This window comes from Hippocampus bargibanti, linkage group LG01 (genome assembly GCF_051943395.1).
Source record: "Hippocampus bargibanti isolate YZ-2025 linkage group LG01, ASM5194339v1, whole genome shotgun sequence".
Classification (NCBI taxonomy): Eukaryota; Metazoa; Chordata; class Actinopteri; order Syngnathiformes; family Syngnathidae; genus Hippocampus; species Hippocampus bargibanti.
In genome coordinates this window covers 20,726,966-20,752,803 of record NC_142734.1, presented here as the reverse complement: position 1 = coordinate 20,752,803, position 25,838 = coordinate 20,726,966, and the positions used below count along the sequence as shown (strand labels likewise).

At 42.6% G+C, this 25,838-nt stretch overlaps 1 protein-coding gene, 1 long non-coding RNA gene and 1 pseudogene across 2 annotated transcripts in view; 2 read left to right on the top strand and 1 right to left on the bottom strand.

Moving 5' to 3' along the window:
* The window catches only part of plch2a (phospholipase C, eta 2a), a 90,312-nt gene extending 69,195 nt beyond the window's left edge, over positions 1-21,117 (top strand). The window contains exons 17-25 of the mRNA XM_089003251.1: positions 158-265; positions 341-465; positions 571-655; positions 1,973-2,119; positions 2,253-2,332; positions 2,872-2,949; positions 8,481-9,702; positions 16,821-16,905; positions 17,769-21,117. Of these exons, the coding sequence (XP_088859377.1) occupies positions 158-265; positions 341-465; positions 571-655; positions 1,973-2,119; positions 2,253-2,332; positions 2,872-2,949; positions 8,481-9,702; positions 16,821-16,876 (1,901 nt within the window). The 3' untranslated portion in view covers positions 16,877-16,905; positions 17,769-21,117. The remainder of the gene's footprint in view (positions 1-157; positions 266-340; positions 466-570; positions 656-1,972; positions 2,120-2,252; positions 2,333-2,871; positions 2,950-8,480; positions 9,703-16,820; positions 16,906-17,768) is intronic.
* Positions 17,744-21,117, top strand: LOC148903468 (1-phosphatidylinositol 4,5-bisphosphate phosphodiesterase eta-2-like; annotated as a pseudogene).
* A 1,847-nt stretch (positions 21,118-22,964) lies between these two features.
* On the bottom strand, positions 22,965-25,397 carry LOC148903466 (uncharacterized). The gene is made up of 5 exons (XR_016115860.1): positions 25,277-25,397; positions 24,460-24,535; positions 24,317-24,355; positions 23,822-23,908; positions 22,965-23,719 (listed from the first exon to the last, which is right to left on the bottom strand). It is a non-coding gene; the product is annotated as an uncharacterized LOC148903466 (long non-coding RNA).
* Positions 25,398-25,838: the final 441 nt, after the last annotated feature.

Below are 25,838 nucleotides of genomic sequence, written 5' to 3'. Positions count from 1 at the left end.
ACTGTTTGCATTTATATTTGGTACTTTGGTGCTAGTTGTCCCGTGTGATTGGAGCACTATGCAATTACTGATCCTTTGAAATGAAGCTGCCATATCAAACCATGATTGCCCCAATGTGTATCTCGCTGAGAGTAGTATGGAATAACTTTCTTGACAGTTGCACTCAACTACCAGTCTGAGGGTCGGGTCCTTCAGCTCAACAGAGCCAAGTTCTATAGTAATGGCAACTGTGGCTTCATCCTCAAACCTAGCTGCATGTGCGAAGGTGAGCATTCCTACTTTGTAATAATTTCCATTTGTAATTTGTTCACGCACTACATGTCTTTTTTTGAGTATGCAGGTGCTTTCAATCCCAATGCAGAAGATCCGCTGCCAGGTCAAATGAAGAAACAACTGGTATTAAAGATCATCAGTGGACAACAGCTGCCCAAACCCAAAGACTCCATGTTGGGGGACAGAGGAGAGGTAAACACACTTCTAATTACTTTCCTCTGATCGTAAATGCAACAGTTACATGGTGACATCTTGCAAAACTTAAATGACATCATCGTTATGATCTATCCGTGTCAGATCATTGATCCCTTCGTGGAAGTGGAGATCATTGGCCTTCCGGTGGACTGTTCCAAGGAGCAAACTCGAGTAGTGGATGATAATGGTGAGACTGTGTTAGTACAAAATTGAAATTCACTTTAACACTCCTTTTTATTGTTTCTTAGATAGGTGGGCTTTTATTAATCATTTAAACTACAGTATAAGCAAATTGGAAACATTTTATCCGCAAAGCAAGGCTGCACCATGAATGTATGAGTAAATGATTATTAAAACTACAATTTACATTAAAACCGATTTTTGTATTGTTCCTTTGACTGTATCTAAGGTGAAAATTGAAAACCCCCTGACAAGCCTGCTCAATGGATTATCAATATGGAAGACAGAGATCAATCAGATTAGATAGTCAGAATAATAGTATCCATAAATGGACATTTTGCTATGATCGGTTCCTTGTCATAAGGCAGTGCTAGTAAATAGATAAAGCAGTCTTGTCATCCACCTTTCAACAAAGTTCACTCTTGGCTAAGTGAGATGTTACATTTTAACAAAAATATTTTCTTCACTGAATCCAAAAAGTCAATTTGAATAAAGGAGAAATCATGATTTATATTATTTTCCAGGATGACACCTGATAGAGTGTTTTTATGCACATTCGTAAACATTATGTTATTCCATGTTTAGCTTAGTCTACATGGATCTATGAAGTTTATTAGTTGAATCGTTGTGAAAGCAGGATGTAACAAGTAATCAAGTTTCAGTCTAAATGTTCTCTCACAACAAAGTTGTCCGTAGCTGATTGGACAACAGATCGCTGCTGTGTGACTTCCAATACTTGTCCGTAGCTGATTGGACAACAGATTGCAACTGTGCCTTTTCAAAACTAGGTTGAGCGGGAGGGCTCTTTCTCTGTGTGCTTTTGTTCTTCTTGTGTTCGTGTGTTCTTGGCTTCCCGTCCCGACGAGAGATGTTCTCCTTTTGTTTCACTAGAATAAAGTAGCTTTTTGTTCACCATCTATCATCCTCGCTGATGTTTTTATCACAGAACTTCGTTGAAGACCAAAGAAACAAGAATTAGAACCGAACAACACCGCCTGAGTTAAAAGCACAACTTTTGGCTGCTTGTATGGGCTTGGGATGTATTATTGATGAGACGAGTCCAAAGAGACCCACACATGCAACTGTCTGCACATAAAAACATACTTTTAATAATGTATTGGTACTAAACTGTGTTCCACTGTACGACAGTCTCCTGACTCTATTTTCTCTGCGCTCTCCCTCAATCACTTGTCTCAGTTTTCTTGTACTATATATGTATAAACCTTTCATTTCTTTTACTTTTCTACTATGTACTTCTAATATAACCCTTAAGGGAACCCTTCCATTAATAACACCTCAACTCACACTCGGAACGCACTTGCAGGTTTCAACCCGATGTGGGAAGAAACTCTGGTGTTTACCGTCCACATGCCAGAACTGACCCTGGTACGTTTCCTCGTGTGGGACCACGACCCCATTGGTCAAGACTTCATTGGTCAGCGTACCATCGCCTTCAACAGCATGATGCAAGGTAAAGACTTGTGGGTGTGGTTTTGTTTAGGGTAAAATATATTGTCTTGCCTACATATACAGTATATCTGTATTTGCGTCGAATCTTTTTGAAATGACTTTTTTTTCCTCCCACGTTTTGTGTTTGCTTGCAGGTTATCGCCATGTGTACTTAGAAGGCATGGAGGAGGCTTCCATCTTTGTTCATGTGGCTGTACATGACATCGCTGGTAAGGTAGGTATTGCTGTCAAAGACAATTGAATAGCTAATACTGAACATTTAAACATTTGAAAACTGAAATAAAAATGTGTAATTTCTTGACCAGATGATTTGTAAATCGAGGATTGATTTACACCTGGCTAGGCATGCCTGATTACAAGTGGACATATCTTTTTTAAAATACCCAAATGACTAAAAGTAGATGCATAGTGGTAGTTGTTTTGCTTTTTTGTCGTCAACGTGCACATTATTGGAGGCTTCAAATAGAGTTTGTCTGCATTGTTGTTTACATTTCAACTTTGAAAAAGAAATATCAGCTGTTGCTATAAAAAACAACTGTGCTGCTTCCCCTGTTTCAGTGTACTCAGCCGTTTCCAGTCACTTGTAAATCTGTTCTTCACGCTGTCCTTGTTTTGAACTTTGTCTTTCGTTGAGAATTTATACTTTTCATTGTGCTTTCTAGCTTACTTCCCAACGCACCAGTGTTTTATGTCTTTTTCATCTGTTCCCGTCTGATTCTCTCTCACTCTGCCTCTGACTGTCTGTAATTCCAGTGGACCCCTCTTTTACCAAATGATTCATTTCGAAGCAGGATATTTTTAGGAACGTTGAAGCTGCCAATCAAAGCTCAGGTGTAGTGACACCCATTCGGCACCTTGCATGAGCCCAGTTGACACACTCCTCCCACCTCCTTGCACATATCCCTCTCATCCGCTTTACAAAAAGCAACTCATGCCTCGCATGAGTTATTGAAGGCTCGGCCTCTCTCCACTTTCCGTGATCCATCAAGTACATCCAATGTCTTTAACGCCAGAGCTTTTTGAAAACAGAAATGCTCATTCAGAAATCTGCCCAGCTTCTTACTCTTTTTTTTCAGCATTGAATTAGATTTTTCCATTTTTTTAAATCCACCCAGTATATTCAAACAAACATTGTTACTTGAAATGAATGGTTACATGATTGACTTTACCTAATTACACTCACTGCTGGTGCTGACAATTCGAACTTCAATTGTACTTGCATAGATAAATATTGGCTCTGAAGATTCCAAGTTGGATATAACCTCTCATCACATTTAGCTCATTCACTGCAAATCCCGATTTTTTTCGGGAATTCAAAATATGACGCGGAGCGCCATCCCCCAATGTTTAGGGGTTTTGGTTTTTCTTGCGGGCGGGTGCCGATAAAGTGCTGGTTAGCAATGTTTTTTCCCTTCCACAAGGGGCAGCATTTGCCTTTTGTACAGCCGCCCCCCACTTGCACCTCATATTACTCCAGACCCATTGTAGCTAAGGAATTAACTCATTTTTTTTCTTAGGAAAGAGGAGAGTCCAAGGCAGGGGTCCCCAAACTTTTTCCTGTGCGGGCCACATCACCTTTCCCTTCTGTGATGGGGGGCCGGTGTCAGTTTGTAACAGGAAAAGTGTGACGATCGTAGGGGAGCTTAGAAAAATTGTTTTCCAGAAAGCCACACATAACCAAATAGCCATTTCCAGTTTTTTTACAGAAAAAAAATCAGGAAACAAACAATAACGCTATTAATGAAATAAATAATAACTAAATAAACCTCTCTGAGTTCTTCACATAAAGAAAAATCAGGAAATAAATAGCACTATTTATGAAATAAATAATAACTAAATAACTCTCTCTGTGTTCTTCATAGAAAAAAAGCCATGGAACATTAACTTTCTGTTGTGCCATGCACAATCTTAACATAAAAGTTCAGCTCAGTTGTCAGAGCACAATCTCTCTGACACATATGAGCAGTCTCTTAAAGTTCTTGTGTTCCTTCCTTATAATCCTTTTGTAGGTTCCAGTAGGCTTGTAGACACCGCGATTTGCAGCTCTCTCTCATCCACGTCCCTGTGAAAACCACAAAGGAAACAGGTTGAGAAAGTGAACTAAGTGATAAAGCACCTGCACAGCACAATACATTTCACTACCAGTATGGCTGTAAAGATGGATTTTATCCCAGTAGATTTGATTTATGATTATATTTGTTTATGCTCAGAATGACTCATTTAAGTCAGAAAAGTAAGATTACCTATGTATGTTCATCAGTGTGAACTGTGGATCTGCATCTGGCTGGTGAGAAGGTGAATATCAGATTCCATTCTAGTTACAGCCAGTCTCAAACACTGATGCAAATTTTCTTCTGTCAATCTTGATGTCATCGGAGATTTCAGCAGTTTCATACGAGAAAAGCTTTTCTCGCAGATATACGTGCTGCCGAAAACTGGATATTTTCATTGCGTGTTTTTTGATGTTTGGATATGTGTTGTTTGGGAGGGCGGCATAGAAGTCAATGAGACTGTTGGGCTTGAATGTGTCTTTCAGACCATCACAGTTGTGTAACTAAGGTCCAACTTCTCCATGGTTTGGTACACTTGGTCAAAAATATCCTCCCCTGTTGTAGTCCCTTTGAGACTTTGGAGGGCTGCCAGCTCCTCGCATATCTCAAAATTTGCACTAACTCCACGAATAAAAATGAGCAGTTACGCTGTGTCTTGCATGTCCGTGCTCTTATCCAGTGCTAATGAAAAAAAGTCAAATTCTTTCGCCGTCTGCTGCAGCTGGGCATATACATTAATCCCGATTTCTTCACCGCGTCTGGTGGTTGTACACGCCGACAGATTAACGGGATTATATGCATCTTTCTTCTCGGGACACAACTCCTCCGCGACAGCATACATACATTTCTTAACAAACTCTCCGTCCGTGAAAGGTTTACCACTTCTTGCTATGATCTTAGCAACCTGAAAGGTGGCCCGAACGGATGCCTTCTTCAGCTGAGCTTGGCGTACAAATGTATTCTGCTGAGATAGTAGTCCACTTTTCGCTTTGAGAGTTTGTCTGCTCGTATTTGACCTTGCAAGCTATTGTACTTGTCTTTGTGACGGGATTCATAGTGGCGAAGATTGTATTTTTTGAATACCGCCACCGCCTGTTGACAGATGAGACAAACACCCTTGTCTTTGCAATGAACATAAAAATAATCGTTTGTCCACTGCAGGTTAAATACCCTGCATTCTGAATCTATTTTTCTCTTATCTAACCTTTTCACCATTATTCCGTTCTCTCTTTGACAAGAAGGTTTACAAGAGAAAACGGGTCTCGGACCAAATAGAGCGCCAAACTGAGCGCACCTGAATGTACCACCGGACACACCTCCACTTCCTCATACGTCACTTTCTTGTGTTGTGTCGCATTGTGACCGACTCCTTTAGCGTTCTATTGTGAGCAGGCCTATTTGCATTGTTCAATCATGATTATAAACAACATACATTGATTACATTGATTAAAATAGGAACAGGTAATGATCGAAAACCGACCTTTGACTTGTAAAAGGATTTTTTTTATTTTTCTGGAGGCCAAACAGGAAAAAGATCTGATAGCATCTCTGGTATTGTTCAGGGGGCCGGGCCAAATGTGCTGACGGGCCGGATACGGCCCGCGGGCCGTAGTTTGGTGACCACTAATCTAATGTTTCTTACGATGCATTGAATGTTTATGTAGTCCTAAAATTTAATATTCTGTGGGTACTGGAATTTGAGTGAACATGACAAAAACCCTCGCACTGGAGTGGACACATTTTTGCCCATCGTCTGGCAGTGAATGAGTTAATATTTCTCTATTAAGACAGTTTAATACATTTATTTTCGCACCAAATGACCATGACTTGATCGTGTTGCAATTCTAAGGCTGTCAATACCAGGCTTGGACATAGGAAATGGTTGCATGGATCAGTGTAAATTTAGAGATTTTTTGGAGGTCTGATCAATCTTAGGTGCGAGGATATTGAGGATGAAACACACTGGCGCCTAACAATGGGAAAACAGGACTATTGAAAGATGAAGTAAGGGGCATTCAGACTGAACATGAAATATGGTGCCCATTGCATACCTTGCGTGAATTTCTGTGGGAGCTACTCTAGAGCTGCCTGTAACAGAGAATATGGGCGCCTACTCCTCTCATGGGGATAGCAAAATAAATCAATCAATCAATTAAAAAAAAAGGATAATGCATCAAACTAAACAATATATTATAGATTCTCAAATCTCCTCATTCCCCATTATCCAAACCTGCTTTTCTTTGGCCCGGGGCCCCGATCAATGTTAGAAGTTGTGTTGTATACTGTAACTGTTGTTAGTCACAGACCGCGCCAATATTGTGCCAAAATTATTTTGTTTCACCACCTTGTGTGTCTATATGTGCTTGTGCTGCGTGTGATGTACAAAGGTTTTCATAGTTGGCCGTTTACTAAAGCATGAGGTGACCACAGACTGCAATGATCTATTTTTGTACTCCATTGTTTTCCAGTTAAAACTCACGAGTACATGATGTTGTTTGTGACCCAATACATTCTCGGAACCAATTGACTATCAAGAGGCGATTTGTGACCATTTTTTTCCCCAACATGGGTGAATGTATGGATTTTTGCTGAAAACGCGTCACCAAAGCTACAGCGCATGCCTTGTGCCCGGATAAAACTGTATCCCCCATGCATGGAATCACCCTGCCAGAAACGCTCATTTTGCGTTCAGTGTGACGGTTGCGTGATAATGTCAGCGCAAAACAATGCCAGCTAATTATGATTTTTTCTTTTCTTGCTGATGTAATTTTCTTTTGAAAGTGGAGGAATTTAGTTAAAACAAAATTGGATGGGCCAAGTTGGAGGAATGTAATTTGCAGGGATCTTTGAAAGATTCTGATTTGGAAGGTGCATGGTTTTACTTGAGTTTGGGGTGAAATTATGTAGTTTAATCAGGACGAGTGGGGTAGGGTTTTCAAAGTGAACATTTGCAATTCAAAACAGGCTTACTTTTTAGATTTTAAATATTTAGGACACTGACTTCATTTTGAGAAGACTTGCTTTATTTAATGTTATCTGTATCCTTACTGTTTCTGTTACTTCAGTTACAATATTTGAACTACTTTGATCTACTTCCCACATTATATAAGTTCATATTCATCAGTGTTTACTCAGTGGTCATTCCAAAGCAAAATCACCTAATAAAAATAAGAAACATTTGAGAGAGCGGATTTTAATTTGAATCAAATTTGCTCTTGATTAATCTGAGCAGAGGTCCAGATATCACAGAGTTTCAATTCATTTGGCAAAAAGGGGTATTGCCGTCCTCATTTGAACCCTCCAATCTCAAGAACTACTGGGACAATTCTTGTAAAACAATACAGTATATACAATGTGGATCGCTTTTTGAATTCCCTTTTCAACTATACCCAAATTCTTCATTTATCATGGTTCAAAGGATGGTGGCCATGCCCTTTTTGTGGCCAAAAAAGTCAATGGAGCGTAGCTTGACTTGTGCTGCGATTGACCTGAAATTTGAGCTCTTGTGTTGTGGCATCACTATTAATAAATACATCGAGTTTCATGAAAATCAGAATCCACTTGGTTCATCACACTGAGCGATTTGGCATTGAATGAAGTTTTGAAATTATTTTGGACACAGTCATCACATTGTCTGGAGGTTATTGATAGTCAGATGTTCTCATTGTCAAAACAGCCATTGTTATTTTTAGCCTTACTTTGCAGCACAGGAAAAACATGCATACATTTGAATTTCAATAACATTATACTGACTTGTTGTGCAATCTTATTTTTTATTTTTGAAAAAAAGTGTTCAGTCCCCCTGGCTTGTTACACAAACTGTGTCAAACTGTTCTGCTGTATGTTGGCTTTCAGTAAGGTTTGCACCAAATATGGTGGACTCTGTTTTTTTTATTACATGCTCATTGCTTCAAGCATCCATTGCTCATTAGTTGGCTCATTTGAAGTCTGATAATCTGAAAATTGCAAATGTTTGCATTGTTGTTCCACACATGTGTGAAGCCATCCTAACTTGCAAATAACTTCATTACACTTGGAGGAAACGTGTGACGTGTCACTGAAAGGTGTTTGTAGACATTGGCTGACCCATTTTGTGCAGCAGCAAAGTACATTGTGGGGTATTGTGTTTTTAGTTCCTCCTTCAAAAAGCATGTTTGCCCCCCGAAAAACGTGTTAGCACAATAATGCAGTTCCCCGAACTAATCTGCATTATGGCGTTTTTTATTTTTGCTTTATCCTTTGTGATTTTTCAACTTTTGAATCGGTCATTCACCAAGTGTTTGACAGTTTTGTTTGTTGTGCTTTCATCAGGCCAAAGCAGCGAGCGGCATAAAAGGCCTGTTTCACAGAAATCCAAAGCAGGCCTCCCTAGACAGCCATGCTGCTGCACAGCACAGCCGTAAGCAGCCCTTTGGCGCTCACCTCCTGCGACGCACTGCCAGCGCACCGACCAAAGGTCAGCCCAAAGTCAAGAAGAGCCTTCCCGAGATCACTATGAACACCAAAGACTGCAACTCGGAGGGCACAAGCGAGGACAGAGAGTCCGAGGGCAAAGCCTCTGCTTCCTCCTCTCACCAGCCAACACCACCACAACTGCGCAATGGCGATTCACTGGCATCCTGCCAAGCCAAAGGCCCATGGGAACACCCCGACACCAATGGGACTTTTCACGGCGAGGGTAAAGGTAAGAGCCCTCGTTGTGCTCATCGCCGTCCTCTGAGTGAGCCTTTGAAACGGGCCAGCCGACTGCGCTTTCACGACACAGATGTCAAGGCGGGGGTTTTTGCTCGAGTCTCTCTCAACAGTTCCAGCAGGGTGGGAATGTCCTCTAACTGTATCACATGCGTGATCGGCTCCAAGGAGAGTCCAGACGCCGAAAGAAAGGGCGCTGTTGCGGAAAGGCGCGAATCAAAGTCAAAATTGCCAGACGATCGGGACAGTCATAACGGTTCAACTGAAAAAATAACAAAGCCACGACATACTGCCCATCGCCACCTCCGAGCTTCTGTGCCAAGCTCACAGTCACTTCCTCACTCAAAAGAGGAGCGGTTTCAGTCCTCATCCCAGGCTTTCCTCCAACCCAAGCCTTTCCCCAGATCCAAAGCCAGGCAAAGGCTGGCTTCCCCGCATATCCAGTCTCTGCCTTATGCGTCTCAGACGAACGCTCTGTCTTGCAACATTCCCCGAAGACATTTTCCCAATGCTGTCGCACCGGTGCAGAGCCTGACACCAGATTATCAAACTCACCTCCGTTGGCATCAGACGACAATGCCTAAGTACGGTACTGTGTGTGGCCCCACCTTCATACCCTTCACAAATGGTGATGGCAATCAGAGACTCTCGCTCAGCGATGACAGCAGCAGCTGTGACAGCTTTGGCAGCCTGAGCAACTTTGACTCCCTCCCGGTGCTGCCTCGAAGTTCTGTCCTTGACAGCCGCAAGAGGGCGGTAGGCACTCTTCAACGGGAGATGAATGCCCTGTTCACCCAGAAAATGGAGGAGTTGCGTCATAAATCACCCCTGTTCCTCACCGGTAAGATTACGAAGTGTGGTTTACTTGCTCCGTAGTTGCCCATGTCGACTGTAGAAGATCATTTTTTAGTTTATCTCAAGTTGACCCCCTATATCCTCTCAGAGCACCTCCTGTCAATTTGACAAGAATATTCCTCCCGTTTGCCCTCATAGTGAGCGTAAACTTCCACTGTCCAAAACACCTCTTCCTTCTTCCAATGATCTTATCTAGAAGCTTTCCCCAAACGTATGTACAAACAAAAAGTGATTAGGCCCCTCCCCTCCAAATATTTCATTCATATTCTGTTTGTCTTTGCCCAAAATCCGCCTTCCGATACAGATAACACAAATGGTAAGTTTGCAGTTCATTATGAATCGGGGTAACATAAGTGCATCCATCCAAATATGATGACGTTTTCTTCCAGCTTTCAATTGTTCTTAAGAACAATGAGACCACATTTCTGTCATTGTCATGTATATTCTGGACACATTTTAGGTCATTTGACGTGTTTTAGGGCAGGGGTGTCAAACTCATGTTTTGCTGGGGCCAATTGTCATTACGGTTTCCTCTCGAGAGCTGTTATTGTCGAGGCACTCGAGGCTTGCGGACCGGACTCGAGTGACGAAGGAAGGTGGGGCGGTTAAGTAAGGAGCTGGTTTCCACTGGCTTGAGGAGGGAAACGTGGAATACGGGATGGATCCGCATGGTGGGTGTCAGCCGGAGCCTCACCGAGACCGGCCTGAGGATGGCCTCGATGGGGAAGCGTGAAGCGTGGGCCCAGTTTGGCTGAAGTCCTTGCTAACCGAAATTCCTTCGTGGACAGCCAAACCTCCTGCCCGACCTGGTAGCTGGGTGCCTGTCGCCGACGACGGTCCGCGACCCGCTGGTTCTGGGACGCCGTGCCTGACAGGGCGTCCCTGGTCTCCTTCCAGACTCGGTGGGCCCGTCTGAGGTGATGTTCGATAGACGGGACCTGCACCTGGCCCTCCTGGGTGGGAAACAGAGGCGGCTGATAGCCACAGGCGGACATGAACGGGGACCTGTGGCTGTGGAGTCCAGGGAGTTGTGGGCGTACTCCACCCAGGGTAAGTGAAGAGCCCACGATGCCGGATTGTGGAAGCACACGCACCGGAGGGCCGCCTCCAGGTCCTGGTTCTTCCTCTCCATCTGTCCGTTGGTCTGGGGATGGTATCCAGACGACAGGCTCGCCGACGCCCCTAGGGACCGACAGAAATGCATCCATACCTTGGACACGAACTGCGGTCCCCGGTCCGACACGATGTTCATCGGAATCCCGTGGAGACGGATGACGTGATTAACCAAGAGTTGAGCCGTCTCGATGGCGGACGGCAACCTGGTTAACGGGACGAAGTGGGCCGACTTAGAGAATCGGTCCACTACGGTGAGGACGACCGTCTTGCCACGGGAGGGGGGGAGGCCTGTCACGAAGTCGACGGAGATGTGGGACCAGGGTCTGTATGGTACCGGTAGAGGCTGGAGGAGTCCTGCCGGGGGCTGTTGGCAGGCTTTACCACGGGCGCAGGTCGGGCAGGCTTTCACGAAGAGGGTGATGTCCCTCCTGGACCCCGGCCAACAGAACCGTTGGGCGATGAGTTGGATCGTTCTGTTGCCCCCCCAGGTGACAGGCTATCTTGGTGGTATGCCCCCAGGTGAGCACCTCAGTGCGTAGAGGAGGGGGGACGAACAGGCGATCCGTGGGGCAGCCTCTGGGGATGGGGGCCGTCCCCTGGGCTTGCTGAACTTTCCTCTCAACCTCCCACCTCAGGGCGCCCAGGGTGCACTGGGCCGGCAGGATGTTGGCGGTGATCTCCTCCCTTTCTGCCAGCTCATGAATGCGGGATAGGGCATTGGGCTTGGTGTTCTGCGACCCTGGGCAGTAGGTGAGGGAAAAGTTGAAACGGGTGAGGAAGAGTGACCATCGGGCCTGTCGTGAGTTAAGTCTCTTGGCAGACCGGATGACCGCCAGGTTTTTGTGATCCGTGTAGACGGTGAAGGGTTGTTTAGCTCCCTCAAGCCACTGTCTCCATTCCTGCAGAGCCAGGACGACCGCCAGCAGTTCCTGGTTGCCGACGTCATAGTTAGCTTCGGCGGGGCTGAGCCGGCGGGAGAAAAAGGCGCATGGGCGTAGCTTCTGGTCAGTGGGAGAGCGCTGGGACAGACTTATCAGGCAGGATTCAGGCTTATATAGTCAGAAGGGACAATCAGTGAATGACAAACAGCTGTGGGAACCCAGGTGAGTGATGATGGAGGGGCCGTCTCCAGGGAGCAGCGGAGGAGGTGATTGGAGGGGCGGGGCGCGCCCAGGATGGCGATGAGATGTGACAGTTATGAATTTAGGGAAGCCATTAGAATGTTTCATCCCCTCCACATATTACATATAGAGCTCACAACAAATTGATGAATGACTAGTTTTTAAATCTGAAGTAAAAAATGACGGTTATTGTGGTTTGCATATGAAAATTTGAAATTTTGGTTCAGACTTTAGCAAGCATCGTGCCACTTGCTTCATTTGCTTTTGTGGGCCGAATAAAATGATGTGGCGGGCCAGATTTGCCCCGGGCCTTAATTATGACACTTGTGTTTCAAAGTGATATTTTTGCACCCGCCTTTCTGGTTTTAATTTGAAATAAGTGTTAATCACTTGTTTCATCGCTCTGCTGCTGTGAAATGTAAATTTCTCCACTGCGAGACTAATAAAGGCAAATCTACGGAAGAGGATTAGGGCCACTGAAGAAAAAAAAAATAGGGTTGGCAAAATTCTGACTTTAATCTCAGAATTCTGACTTTAAAGTCAGAATTCTTTTCGTTGTGACTTTAAAGTCAGAATTCTGACTTTATTCTCGGAATTCTGACGTTAAAGTCAGAATTCTGAGATTAAAGTCAGAATTTTGACTTTGTGACGTTCGTGGAGCTATTCAATTTTGGCCCCGTCAGCGTGTACAGTATGTTAAGTGTGGCTCGGAAGACAGGACATACAGTAATGTCGTCACCTATCGACTTTTTGCGTGGCCGAAGAGTGTCGGAAGACATCCTTTCTCTTTTGGAGGAGCAGAGGGTGAGTAAACAGTGCGTTCTGTTTGTTTCGTTTAATGGCCGTTGTGTCCATAGTTAACGTGCTCCGCGGAGCTGATATCTCCGTTGCTAGTCGGAATACTGTATAATAATTGGATGCACCCGGTTTACATTCGCGAATAAATAGAAAGTAACCAGTAACCGGCGCGTCGAAGAAAGTACAGTACAATATGTGCACACGCCCTCTACTGTATTTACTTTTAGACTGCTTGAATATGAAGTTACTTACGTTTGAACTAACACTATCATAAGCGAAAACATTATTAAAAACAACTATATACAACAAGCATCATGTCATACAGTCATGTTTTCAAAATGCCCACTGGTGTTTTTGTCAGATTGTAATTGTCGTCTTTCTTTTCTTGTGCAGATAAAGTGACTGATGGAGGGTGCAGCCCAAACAGTGGCTGAAAATCCAGATTTGGGTGACTTGATCAAGCTACGCTTTAGACTTGGATTCAGCAAGAAAGAAATACTTGCAATTTTATCGCATAATGCTCAAATTATTTTAAGTGTTCGGACTCTGAAAAGGATATGCAAAAGACTAGGTATTTTTCGAAGAAAGAACCAGTCAGACCTGAGAGATGTGCTGCCTTTTGTCCAGCACGAGATCCTGACTAGTGGACAGATGCAAGGTTATCGCTGGCGACATCTACGTGCCATTCGAAAGGATTTGTTGTGTCACAAGATACAATAAAACAAATTATAAAATTGGCTGACCCTGTAGGCGTGGGATTAAGAAGAGCACGCCTAAAACGGCGGCAGTACAATTGTAGAGGGCCAAATGCTCTTTGGCACCTGGATGGCTATGGCAAATTAAAACCCGATGGGATTGGCATTGATGGGTTTAGCCGGTATGTGCTATGGGCGCAAGCCTATACCACTAGTAGTGACCCTAAGGTGGTTGCAAAAAAACAGTTGCACGCGTCGGTGGATGTCCAGAGAGGATCCGTGCTGACAGGGGCACAGAAAACGGTTGTGTCGAACAGATGCAAATGTTTTTGCCTCTGAACCACTCAAACAATTTTGCTCCGGAGAAAAGTTTCCTTTATGGAAGAAGTACAGCCAATCAACGCATTGAAGGGTGGTGGTCCACCCTTCTCAAACAGTGTACATTTGTGGATTAATTTATTTCAAACTCTTCAGGATGATGGCCACTTCACAGGAGATTTTCTGGATAAAAGTCTGATCCGGTTTTGGTTTCTTAATCTTGTGCAGGTCAGGTCGAATAATATTTTTGGACATTTTTTTTATTTGATCAATGGTGAAAATATCATACTCAAACAATGCTGCTTTTTGTTCAGGATGAGCTGGACGAAGTTGTGAAAACGTGGAACTCACACAAAATAAGATGAAGATTGCACAATGATACAGCTTGGGTCGACCAGTGATCATGAATTCATTTCCTGCAGGAAGGATCAATTAAAACCTGTTGAAACGGAAGAGATCACTGCATGTATGGAAGAGTTTACGACAAAGGGCGATTTTCCATGTGATGAAACTGTATTTGAACTGTGTTGCCTGCTTATGGAGGAAAATGAATGGCACACATCATCAGATCCATTGAATGCGAGTGACTTGTATGCTAAGTTGAGAGAGGAATTACTGAAGTATATTTGACATGTCTACTGATGCAATCGTTGGACTTTGTACTGATGTGAAAATGAAGCTTCAAATTTACTCCACAAACCAGTTGTTTTTTTTTCCGACTCCTCTCAATGGCATTCAGTCGTAGGTTGGAAGTACACAGACATTATTCAAAAAAACTTTGCCATGCCTCCCTCCAGCCTGCCCTGTGACCCTTGTGAGGGTGACTAGATCACAAGAGGATGAATGTCTTAATCGTGATATAAAACCTCTCCATCCATTTTCTGATCTGTTTATCCTCAAGGGTCACGAGGTGTGCTGTTTAGCCTATCCCAGCAGTCATTGGGCAGTAGGCGCGGGACACCCTGACCCAGTTGCCAGCCAAGCGCAATGCACGGACGAACAACCACCATTGCTCACAATGACAAGGACAATTTAGTGTGTTCCATTACCCTGCCACGCATGTTAGTGAAATATTGGAGGATCCGGAGTGGCTGGACACCCCAAACAGGTCAGAACCAGAATCAAACCTTGCACCTCTAGAGTGAGGTTGATGTGAAAATTAGAAAGCCATTAGAAAATACCTGTAAAATGTTATTAAACCACCTTTACACACAAGGATATTAACTTTCAACATTCATGTGGAGTCAAAAATTGAATGCAATGATATCTTTTATTTTGAATAAAAGAAACATGCACCTAAATAACACAGCAAAACTGTTGAAACAACCATCTGATGGTTATGCATAACTTCTTAGGCCTTTTTGTATAAACAAAAGTCCACAGAACTATTACTGTAATATTACACCAAATGCAAGTGATTTGTATAGAAATCATAAAACAGCAAAAATGCAAAGATTGTTTCAACAAACGTATTGATGACACAAACGTATTGATGACACAAATATACTGTAATGTAGTGTAAAAGCAATGTAGTGCTGATGCAAACTATGATGGCTTAGTCACAGTTTCTTGGTATTAAAAAGCTACACAATGTCAATCACGTAGATACTGCTTTCAAGAACGGCGTTGAATTCAGATAGGAAATCTGGGAAATTATCATAGTTGTCAGCAATATGCAGAACATTTCAATAATTGTGCCCCACCGGCCTTCTACTAAACTCAGTCATTTCCTAAAACTCCACAAGAATGGCGTTGGTTACAACAAGATCAGATCCAGTACAAAAACGGCAACACTTCTGAAGCATGAATTCATCCAATTAACCTTTTCAGAGGATTTGCCACATCCTTCTGCTTTGAGGTTAAATCAATTGCAAATTTCAGCAGTTGGCAGACCTTTTTTGAGGTAGGTTGCAAGTCCGAGCACAACTTGTTCAGTTCTTCTGGACTGATCAGGACACGGTGGAGCCTAACCTCCCTGCAACAGTCAATCACAAACATCGGCTTTTGGATCAGCTCTTTGTGTGCTATTTCTTGCAGTATATTGGGAACGCTTTCAGCAGAGATTCTTTTTCTACAGCCGTAGTTGTCAAGGACTTCCACAGGATCATCTAGGTCCACTTCAGAAAAGTCCTTCATTGCTTCAATCGATACTTCACGCTCCTGACTGCTCACAAACTGCAGAAAATGTGCTTTTAGATCACTGTCGACCGAGTTGAAAAACACCTGCTCAAGGAAAGGAAACGCAAGTTTGTTTGGGAAATAGCAACAATCTCGGTAACCCTTCACAAGGATTCTCCCAACTGCTTTCCACTTTTCTGCTGAAAAATCATGGCGAATAAATGGTACTTTAATTGTTGTACCAAGGGTGCATCGGTCATAGAATTATTAGAAGAATACAAAAAACTGGGAAATATTTGCCTTACAACATGCAACTATCAAAATAAAGTCCCTATTCAGACAGCAGTTCATCAACTTTTGACTTCGTTGATGCGTGCGTGTGCCTCAACAGTTCTTAAAACGATGTACTCACAGGACTACGACAGAACGTGTGATCACAGTGTGGTCAATTCACGATGACTTTAACTGCAGTGATTCTCCAACTATGGACACAACGGCCATTAAACGAAACAACCAGAACGCACTGTTTACTCACCCTCTGCTCCTCCAAAAGAGAAAGGATGTCTTCCGACACTCCTCGGCCACGTAAAAAGTCGATATGTGACGACATTACTGTATGTCCTGTCTTCCGAGCCACACTTAACGTCCTGTACACGCTGATGGGGCCAAAATTGAATAGCTCCACGAACATCACAAAGTCTGAATTCTGACTTTAAAGTCGCAACGAAAAGAATCCTGACTTTAAAGTCAGAATTCTGAGAATAAAGTCAGAATTCTGAGATTATAGTCAGAATTTTGCCAACCGTATTTTTTTTCTTCAGTGGCCCTAATCCTCTTCCGTATATATTCCGTAAATTGGGAGATCAATGCATTACTTCTATTAATAAATTATTTTCTCCAGAAGGTGTTCCTTCTCCCCCATCTCCTTTTCTTTCCAGTTTTTGCTGAACTCCTTTTTCCTGTTTTTCCCTTTGCACGCTCTCTCTGTTCCTAGTGCAGAATTGAGGGGATGACCAGAGCCAGGTAAACCTGATCAAAGCACACAAGCAAACGCTGCACTTAAATGTTATATGCTTCTCCACTTCACCCATAATTTTTTTTCCATCTTACCTGCATTTTTTCCTTCTCCTCACCATTCACTTTTGGGTGCTTTCTTTGTCAGGGTTGATTTTGGTTTGAAATTAAAAAAATAAACACAAACTCGATGCTGGCACACCAAGTTTGATCTTACCACTGGAAGAAACTAGTCACAAAATCCTTTTCGGTCATTTGGAGACCTTAAAATCAATCCAACAAACGCAACACAATGCCTTCTGTAAAGGTTACGTGTGATGCTTTATGATGATCATGTCACAGTATTGCATTGTCAATCTCAACAATTTAGTTTTCACAATTTGTATGTCAGGGAAATTTCTTTTTTAAAATGGCTGTGTAAGTAAAAAAAAAAAAGAAAATAAAAAAACAAATAAATTTGCGTGGACAGAAATTGGATTGTTCTACTTACACTATGCACGAGGAGTTACACTGTCACAATAACAAGGAATTAATCAGGGGAAAGCATAACGTTGATGTTGTTCCAAAACATATGCAGCAGGGTCTGCTCGACAATGTTTTTCTCCCAAGAGCTACTTTTTCAAGCAACCTCTTGCATTTGACCTCTTACTGCATGTGCATATATACTTTTGCACCTACATTTATGTGGGCAATGTTTTTCCAGTTGTGTTGCAAGATTTATATAGTGGAGTGTATGAAATATGATACACATGTTTTTTTTATTTATCTCGTCCACTATCCGGAGTGGTAATGAAGCTAATTACTTAAATCAAATCCAAATAATAGTCAATTAATCACACTCATAATCATGGGGATTTTTTTTTCATCCACAGACTGCTCCACAGTTCAGAGTCCATCTATTCCACTTCAATTTCCTGCATTAAATTATGGAGATGCTAAGAAGACATTTCATCTCCTCTGTCACCATTCCAAAGAATGGCTTTTATCCACAGCATTCCCCATCACTGCTGGTGCCATCCCCCACTCCAATGAACACAGAATCTCATTTAGCAGTTCATTCAAATGAGTTATCCAGCAGTCCTAATCCAATTAATCTAGACAACGAAAAACTCCAAACATTTACTCGGACAGCATTTCTCCAAGGGAATTCTGGGAAAGAAAATATCCAGATGGAGTGCACCCAAGGTCCCCAACAAGTCACAAGTACTCAGGCATACTTGGAGCACACCCAGAAAGAAACCTTAATGGCTCCTACGCACAACACAAACAAGGTAGCAGTGGTGATGTCCGAGCCCAGATTTGACATTTCTGTTGCACCAGTGCAAGCCAAATCTCCTTCAAACATATCCCAAACAGCCGCGGCTGGCAGAACGCACGGCACTCTGTCATCATACGCACCGAAAAGAAGATCAAGGAGTGGGAGCCATGTTCGAGCCAGGGCCGATTCAGTCGTACCCGAAATATGCACAGATGCGACTCTGAACGATCACCTTTGGAGAAAGATCGAGCCAGGTAGCCATCAAGACAGCATGTCCTCATCCTCCAGCGTGTCTTCCAGCGACACAGTCATTGACTCGTCCAGCCTGCCCAGGAAGAGTCTATCCAAAACGATCGTCCCTTGCGACTCCCACTGCGCCAGCTGCCAGCATTCAGGACTCCTCTCCTTTGATAGCCCGCACATCACCAGAAGCAAGTCGAACCCTAATCTTCGGCAGATTGAGTGTTCCGCGCCCGCTGATCCACAGCAGAACCTGGTGTCACCTGTTGACCCGTCCCACAGGCTCACTAAAAGACACCATACCTGGAGCCTGCTCTTCATGGAAGGACTCAAGCAGTCATCAGCCAGGACTTCATCAGCTGCTCCAACCTCAACCCCCGTGTCCCTATCCAAAAGCTTCGGCGATCTTACATCGGATGATATTTCTTGTCACTTTGACAGCAAGTACCGTAGTATCAGTCGCAGCTTCGTCATCAGATCAACCTGGGACCGTCAGCGCAAAGGCGGTCTGCCAAAAGCTGGACACAACAGCGACCTGACGGAGAGGCTACGAAAGCTGACTGGCGTGGAGCCCCTTACGGCGAGTGACTTTGCCCCTCAAAACAGATCGAGTGATTATCACAAGGAATTCGTTGATGAGCCCCAATCCATTCGGAGGTAATCTTCCAGGAGCCAAAGCAGAGTGCGTTACATTGCGAATCGAGCCAAGAAGGCGCAGGAAAGGCAACGGCTGCAAAGCTTGAATCAAGGCCATCCAAGCTTTAGCTATTCTGACAACATCAACGGAAGTATCGCTTGCCCCATTGAGCAGAGGGGGAATCCCGAAGGGGCCTGTTGCATTGCAAGGAGTCCCTGTGCCAGCCCAAATATGCTCGGCCTGGCCACATCTTTCGGTCCCCCCTTTTCAAGAAATTTCCCGGAGCCTGAAAACACTGAGGTCCTTTTCAAGCTTGGTAACTGGATCCCTTAAAATGTACAGGTGTGACACACTGACAGTGATCCACTTTTGTAAAAAGTATTGTTTTATTTACTTGAGGTCTCGTCAAGGTGGCTCCGTTTCCAAAACGTTTTCCTGACATGGAAATAGATTTCACTTCTCATAGCAAAAGATTAGAAACCCCTGTAAATCTACACTCAATGTTAGAGTGGATTTTTTTTATGTTACGTTTCTTGATGATGACTTTGATCTCATCTTGTGTTTGCATATTATAGGAGGTAAAACATCCAGACATGTATAATCCTTATTTTATTATATTTATTATATAGTTGTGAGGTGTGCTGTCGGTGTGACTGAGGAATTCAAGGTGGAGGTGGGAGTCCACCAGGGGTCAGCTCTGAGCCCCTTCTTGTTTGCTATAGTGATGGACAGGCTGACAGACGATGTTAGACAATAATCTCCTTGGACCATGATGTTTGCAGATGACATTGTGATCTGTAGCGAGAACAGGGAACAGGTGGCCGAGAAACTAGAGATGTGGAGATATGCCCTGGAAAGGAGAGGAATTAAGATCAGTCGCAGCAAGATGGAATATATGTGTGTGAATGAGAGGGATCCAAGTGCAAGAGTGATGCTACAGGGAGAAGAGAAAAGAAGGTGGGGGATTTTAAGTACTTGGGGTCAACTGTCCAGAGCAATGGAGAGTATGGGAAAGAGGTGAAGAAGCGTGTCCAGGCAGGCTGGAGCGGCTGGAGAAAAATGTCAGGTGTGATGTGTGATAGAAGGGTTTCAGCTAGGATGAAAGGAAAAGTGTATAAAACAGTGGTGAGACCAGCCATGATTTTTGGACTGGAGACAGTGCCACTGAAGAAAAGACATGAAGCAGAGCTGGAGGTAGCAGAGCTGAAGATGTTGAGGTTTTCTTTGGGAGTGACCAGGTTGGATAGGATCAGGAATGAGTACATTAGAGGGACCACTCATATTAGAGGCTTTGCAGAGAAAGTCAGAGAGGCCAGACTGAGATGGTTTGGACATGTCCAGAGGAGAGAGAGTGACTATATCGGGAGAAGGATGCTGAGCCTTGAACTGCCAGGCAAGAGACCGAGAGGAAGACCGAAGAGGAGGTTTATGGATGTGGTCAAAGAGGACATGAAGGTCGCTGGTGTAAGAGAAGAGGATGCACAAAACTGGAATAGATGGACGACATTGATTCGCTGTGGCGACCCCTGAGGGGAAAAGCCGAAAGGAAAAGAAGAAGATTATTATTTGAAGCCCACCCGTCAAGCAATATTAGAAGAAGGACGGTGTTGTTGTCACAAACATAATGTGCAGTTTTGTGCTAAACGCTGGGCTGTCTTACCTGCTGAGAAAAATTAACACTGTTCATATGTTTGCAATGCAAGAGCAACATTTTTATTTATGCAATAGTTTGTGTCGTGCTTTCTTGTATTGAAACCAAGCTGCTAAGCTGCAAGCACTGAGAGAACGCCTCTTTTTTTAGTAGCCCCTTTTAGGTGACTGCATGCGTTATATGCACTCTATTATTTATCCCGTGGCTGGGCTTTATAAGATTTTTTTTTTTTTATTTAGTTGTATGATCTCCCGAACGTCATGTAGGACACTTTTATTGGTGTTCCCAAGATTAGTCAATGCTACTAAAACAAAGCATGTTTATTTGTGGGCCTGCTGTATTGTTTATACTGACATGCCATTTCTGTGTCCGAACATTTTAGGGCCAATATTTAATTTAGCAGTATGTAATAAATAAATAAATTCCTAAAAGCAAGTTAAGATGCCATTCTTTTTTTCTTTTTTTTTTCTGAGTGCTCCTGATCCGTGACAAAAAAAAACAACAACAACAAAAAACCTCTGTGGTTCCAGTTTTCTGAGGTTGAAGCGGCTGAAAGTTTTGGTCGAATTGTGGACTTGCTCTGGAGGCATTCCGCTTCAGAGGTTCCACCGTCAATGAGCCTTACCAAAGCTGACATGTGGAAGGATTTGACCTTGGATTTGGTGCCTGTGCTTTCAGGTCCAATTATCAACTATTTGGTGTCTTTTCCAATAGTGACCTTTGGCAAAAACCCAGCAGACCCCCTGCGGGTGGGACAATGTTTTTTTTGTTTGTTCTGTTTGTGGTTTATTTTCCGTTTGCGCAGTGGATGTCATCCTCTGCCAGTAAACGGTCACCCATTGCCTCATGATTACTAAATTACAAAAATTGAATTTGTCAAGAGAACTATCAGTTGGAAATCTTTAGAACATGTCGATCAACAAATCAATTTAAACGCCGACAAGCCCTTTTAATTCTCTTTTTGTAATGAGTGAGATCACAATCTGCATTGCATGGCAGAGCAATTAATACACCAAGTTGGGTCATTCAGTTTTCACATCCAGAAAGGCACAGAGCCACTTGATGCTTTCTCGCGACACTGATTCTTCCAAGCCTCATCTATTGTTACTTTGTGCTTTCCAAAAAGTGATGGCCTCCTCTGGTGGGCTGTCACATTCTGCTGGGCCTCTTCTTCAGCTCTGAGAGACTGTAAAGCGCAACATGCTCGTTTTAGCCGGCAAAGAAATACAAAAGACGGCTTCATTAGGATTCCCAGATAATCCCAGGTGCTCTTTTAAAGATGTATTTATCTAGAAAGCTTGCCGCAACTGCCTTCACAGTTTGGCACGTTGGTTCAGGCCGAACAGAATGCTTTGTCTCAAAAAGTGAATATAACTCCTCCCTCGTGATGAAGTCACCACTTATTTTAAAGGTCCATCAACTTGTTGGACGATGCCAAAACTCACAGGAACATCGATTTCATACACTGTAAAACCCAACAAGTTGAAAGTACTCAAAATTTATATGGCAACTGATTACGTCAAAATTTTTGAGTACAGTTAACTCAAAATGTTTGAGTAGAGTTAACTCAAAATGTTCAAGTAGTTTACTCAAAATGTTTGAGTAGTGTAAATAAATTTTATGAGTTTGTCTGAACTTAAAAGTTATGAGTTTGATTGAGCTTAAATGTTATGAGTTTGTTTGGACATAAATGTTATGAGTTTGCCTGAACTTAAAAGATGTACTTTCAGTTTACTCTAATGTTTTCTTAATTTTTAAATTAAAATTAGTTTTTATATTTAAGCTTAACCAACTCAAATTTATAATGTTTCATGAAAACATATATTCATGTATACTGTACTTACATTTGCCTTCTATGTCTAAAAACAAAAACTGTTACGACGCTCGAGTGCAAAGAGGCAGGACTCGAGCGACGGAATCTTGGCGATAGGGAAGGACCCGAAATACACGGCGTGACAGGCTTGGATGGAGCAAGAGTCTTTACTGGAACATGCATCAAAAAATAGCAAACAGGGAAGAGTGGAGGAAGATAACTAAATGACAGCAGACCTGGCAACACGGAAGTGGAAACGGCAATGTCCAAAAATACTCCGACGGAGACGGTAGTGAGCGACAGGCAGATATAGGCAGAAGGCACAATCAGTGAATGACAATCAGCTGTGGGAACCCAGGTGAATGATGATTGGAGGGGCCGTCTCCCAAGATTGGCGGAGGAGGTGACAGGAGGGGCGGGGCGCGCCCCGGATGGCAACGAGATGTGACAAAAACACACCTCACGTCTGTTTTAGTTCACATTTTTTTATTAAGGTTTAAAACAACCTTTGATAAAACAAATAACAGTACCAAAATGCACAGCATGTCCACGTACCAAAACAACAAATAAACCCCTGAGAAGATGTGAAATAAACACAACAGAAAAAACAACAAATTATACTCTGCTGTTCTGTTAAAAAAATAAATTCTTTGAAAAGCATATACTTGAATAAATACAACTGAATACATTTCAATGTACTCGTTATAAGGTGCAAATCAAGGTAAAACTTACTAAAAACAAACACAGTATTCCTAAAACGAAAAAAGACATTTTGGTGGAATCCAAGTCTACATATCAACGTATTAATAGAAAATCAGTCACAAACAGGTATACAAAGCAGAGTAAAACTGAAGTTACTTATCGAGTGTTGCTTTGTTCCGTAATATTGGAGGCACTGGTGCCTTCAATATTGCGGAACAAAGCATTTTTCAAACTTAGCAAGCGTGGTCTGAGTGGTCTGTTATCATCAAGACACAGCAGTATTTTCTGAATGAAGGTGAATGTGAGGATTAATTTTCTTGGATAATCTAAATGCAATGCATACATTAAACCAAACAAGAGGAGGTGTGCATCAGCCAACCTGGGGAGACATCTCACAATAATGCCATCTTCTATCACAACAGAAATGCTGTCGGGGTTAAACAAGATGGCACTAGTGAGGTTGTCAGTTGTTACGGAGAGAAGTGCGACAGGAGTGTTTTCAATGTCTGGATCCTCTTCCCACTGCAAAATACACACAAACGTTCACATACAGAATAAAGTAAAAGGTTATAGCATATATTGTGGCCATAGATAGACATTTGTGTTAAGTCAGGTAATACATACATTGCATGTCTTGAAGAACTCGGAGTCATCTTCGCCCGAGTATCCAGGGATGTAGAACACAGTTTGCATCTCCAGTCCATGTTAGGCCTGCAATTACATTAAACATTTTTCAAGAATCAGTACGTGTTTGGATAAGCAAAGAAAAATTGGTGTGATTCTAGTGGGTCCAAATTAAAGACAGTTACGGATTATTATAGCTCAAATCCAAGCATATCCTTCGTAATAGTTTGGAACCTCCGCACTATCCCTATTGCAATTTAACAACTGCATCACTGTAATGATTAATGAACATCAGTTGCTGGTAAGAGCAGAGGAGAATGTGAGACTTGAGATTGTTTTAAAGAAAGAACAATCAATGAAGTCTCAAGTAATGGTGTAAAATACTCCAATATATGTTAAAAAGGTAAAATTCTGTTCAATATAAAAAATACCTACATGTAGTATGATATTCATCAGGTAATTAAGAATATAGCATAAATAAAAATGTAAACATACCTTCGATAATGGTGGTGTTGCTCAATTTGCACCGGGGGGCTGAAAGGTTGAAGAGAAAAAAACATGACAATGAATGTAATCCTTTAATTTAATAAAACACATTTATCCATGTTAACTTTTTAAGTTTAATAAATCTAAAGTACCAGATTAAATGATGCAATCAAACCAGTCAGGCGTTTGCAGTTTGATGACTTGGCCTCCAGCAGCTCTCTCGGTATCCTGAATATGCCAAAAATACATATTAAGAAAAGTTCATGTTTAATTTACACATGCATAACCATTTAAACTGCATCAATGGTACATATTCCAATCCACTGTACATTTTTGGCTATCATTATATTTACTTAGTGCATTCTTAAAACTGCAGCACTACCGCTGCACGTGTATAGATAGCTTAAGCCTATAGCTTGTGCTGGACAATGACACGCGGTACGGTCGTTTGCAAACAAAGTTAACTCAAAGCACTAACCTGCTGGCCGTTGCAGCCACGGTGTGGAGGATTTCGTGTGACCCTTTTAGATAAATCTTAATTTTACACCCATTTGACGATTACTCTCGGACCTTCGCGGACACAAACATAACCTGCAACAGATATTACTCGGCCACCGCCCAACTAAACCTGCGCGGTACTATTCTCTAAATAACACTTCTGTGTCTTTCAACAGACAAGAGACGTTTAAGAAAAATTCATACATATATCGCCACAGCGCTTAACATAGGAGAAGTCCCGGGCTCAAGACAACGCAGCTGAAAGAGTGGATGAGAAGGCCTCAGTCGCAAGCACGACCACGGACTAACTAACTAACTTGTGAAAGACTAACTTGTGAAAGGCGGCAAGTTTCACAAACTGACTTTCCAATTTTGCCGTCGACACAACAAAATATCGTTTTTCTGTGCACCGACTACAGCATTGATACACTGGGTCCTTGTAATATTAAATAATGTTGTTTTTCTTCTCACCTGAATTCGTGGGTCTCTGCACGCTTCAGCCGTCGAGAAGTAAAAATGGCTCCGGTGAGACCGCGCCCGGTGAGACCACGCCTACGGTGACGTCATCACGCAGCGTTCTGCCGTTTACTCAAAATATATAAGTATACGACAGCCATGAACTCAAAAGTATTGATTTACTGCAAATTAAAAACGCATGACTATTCAGAAAACTCAAAACGTTTAAGTTTTTGAAACAAAAAATCGGCTTTTGAGTTGACTGACCTCAATGACTTTGAGTCAGTAGAACTGTTCGGGTTTACAGTGTAGGACATGAAAAAAAAATAATGTACTAAAACAAAACAAAAAAGGATATGCACGCTTAAAAAGTCACTTCTGCATCATTACTTGTTTTGTCTCTCACTGCCAATTTTTATAGAAGAATAGGGGCCACTAAACTTTTTTTCAATTTATGTTAAGAAGGGCTTTTTTTACCCCCAAAAAGGACCAATCAATTTAGTCAGAAAACATGAAGTGCTGTGTTTTCTTCACGAGCGATGTAAAATGATGTGGTCAACTGTAGCTGGACTTGAGT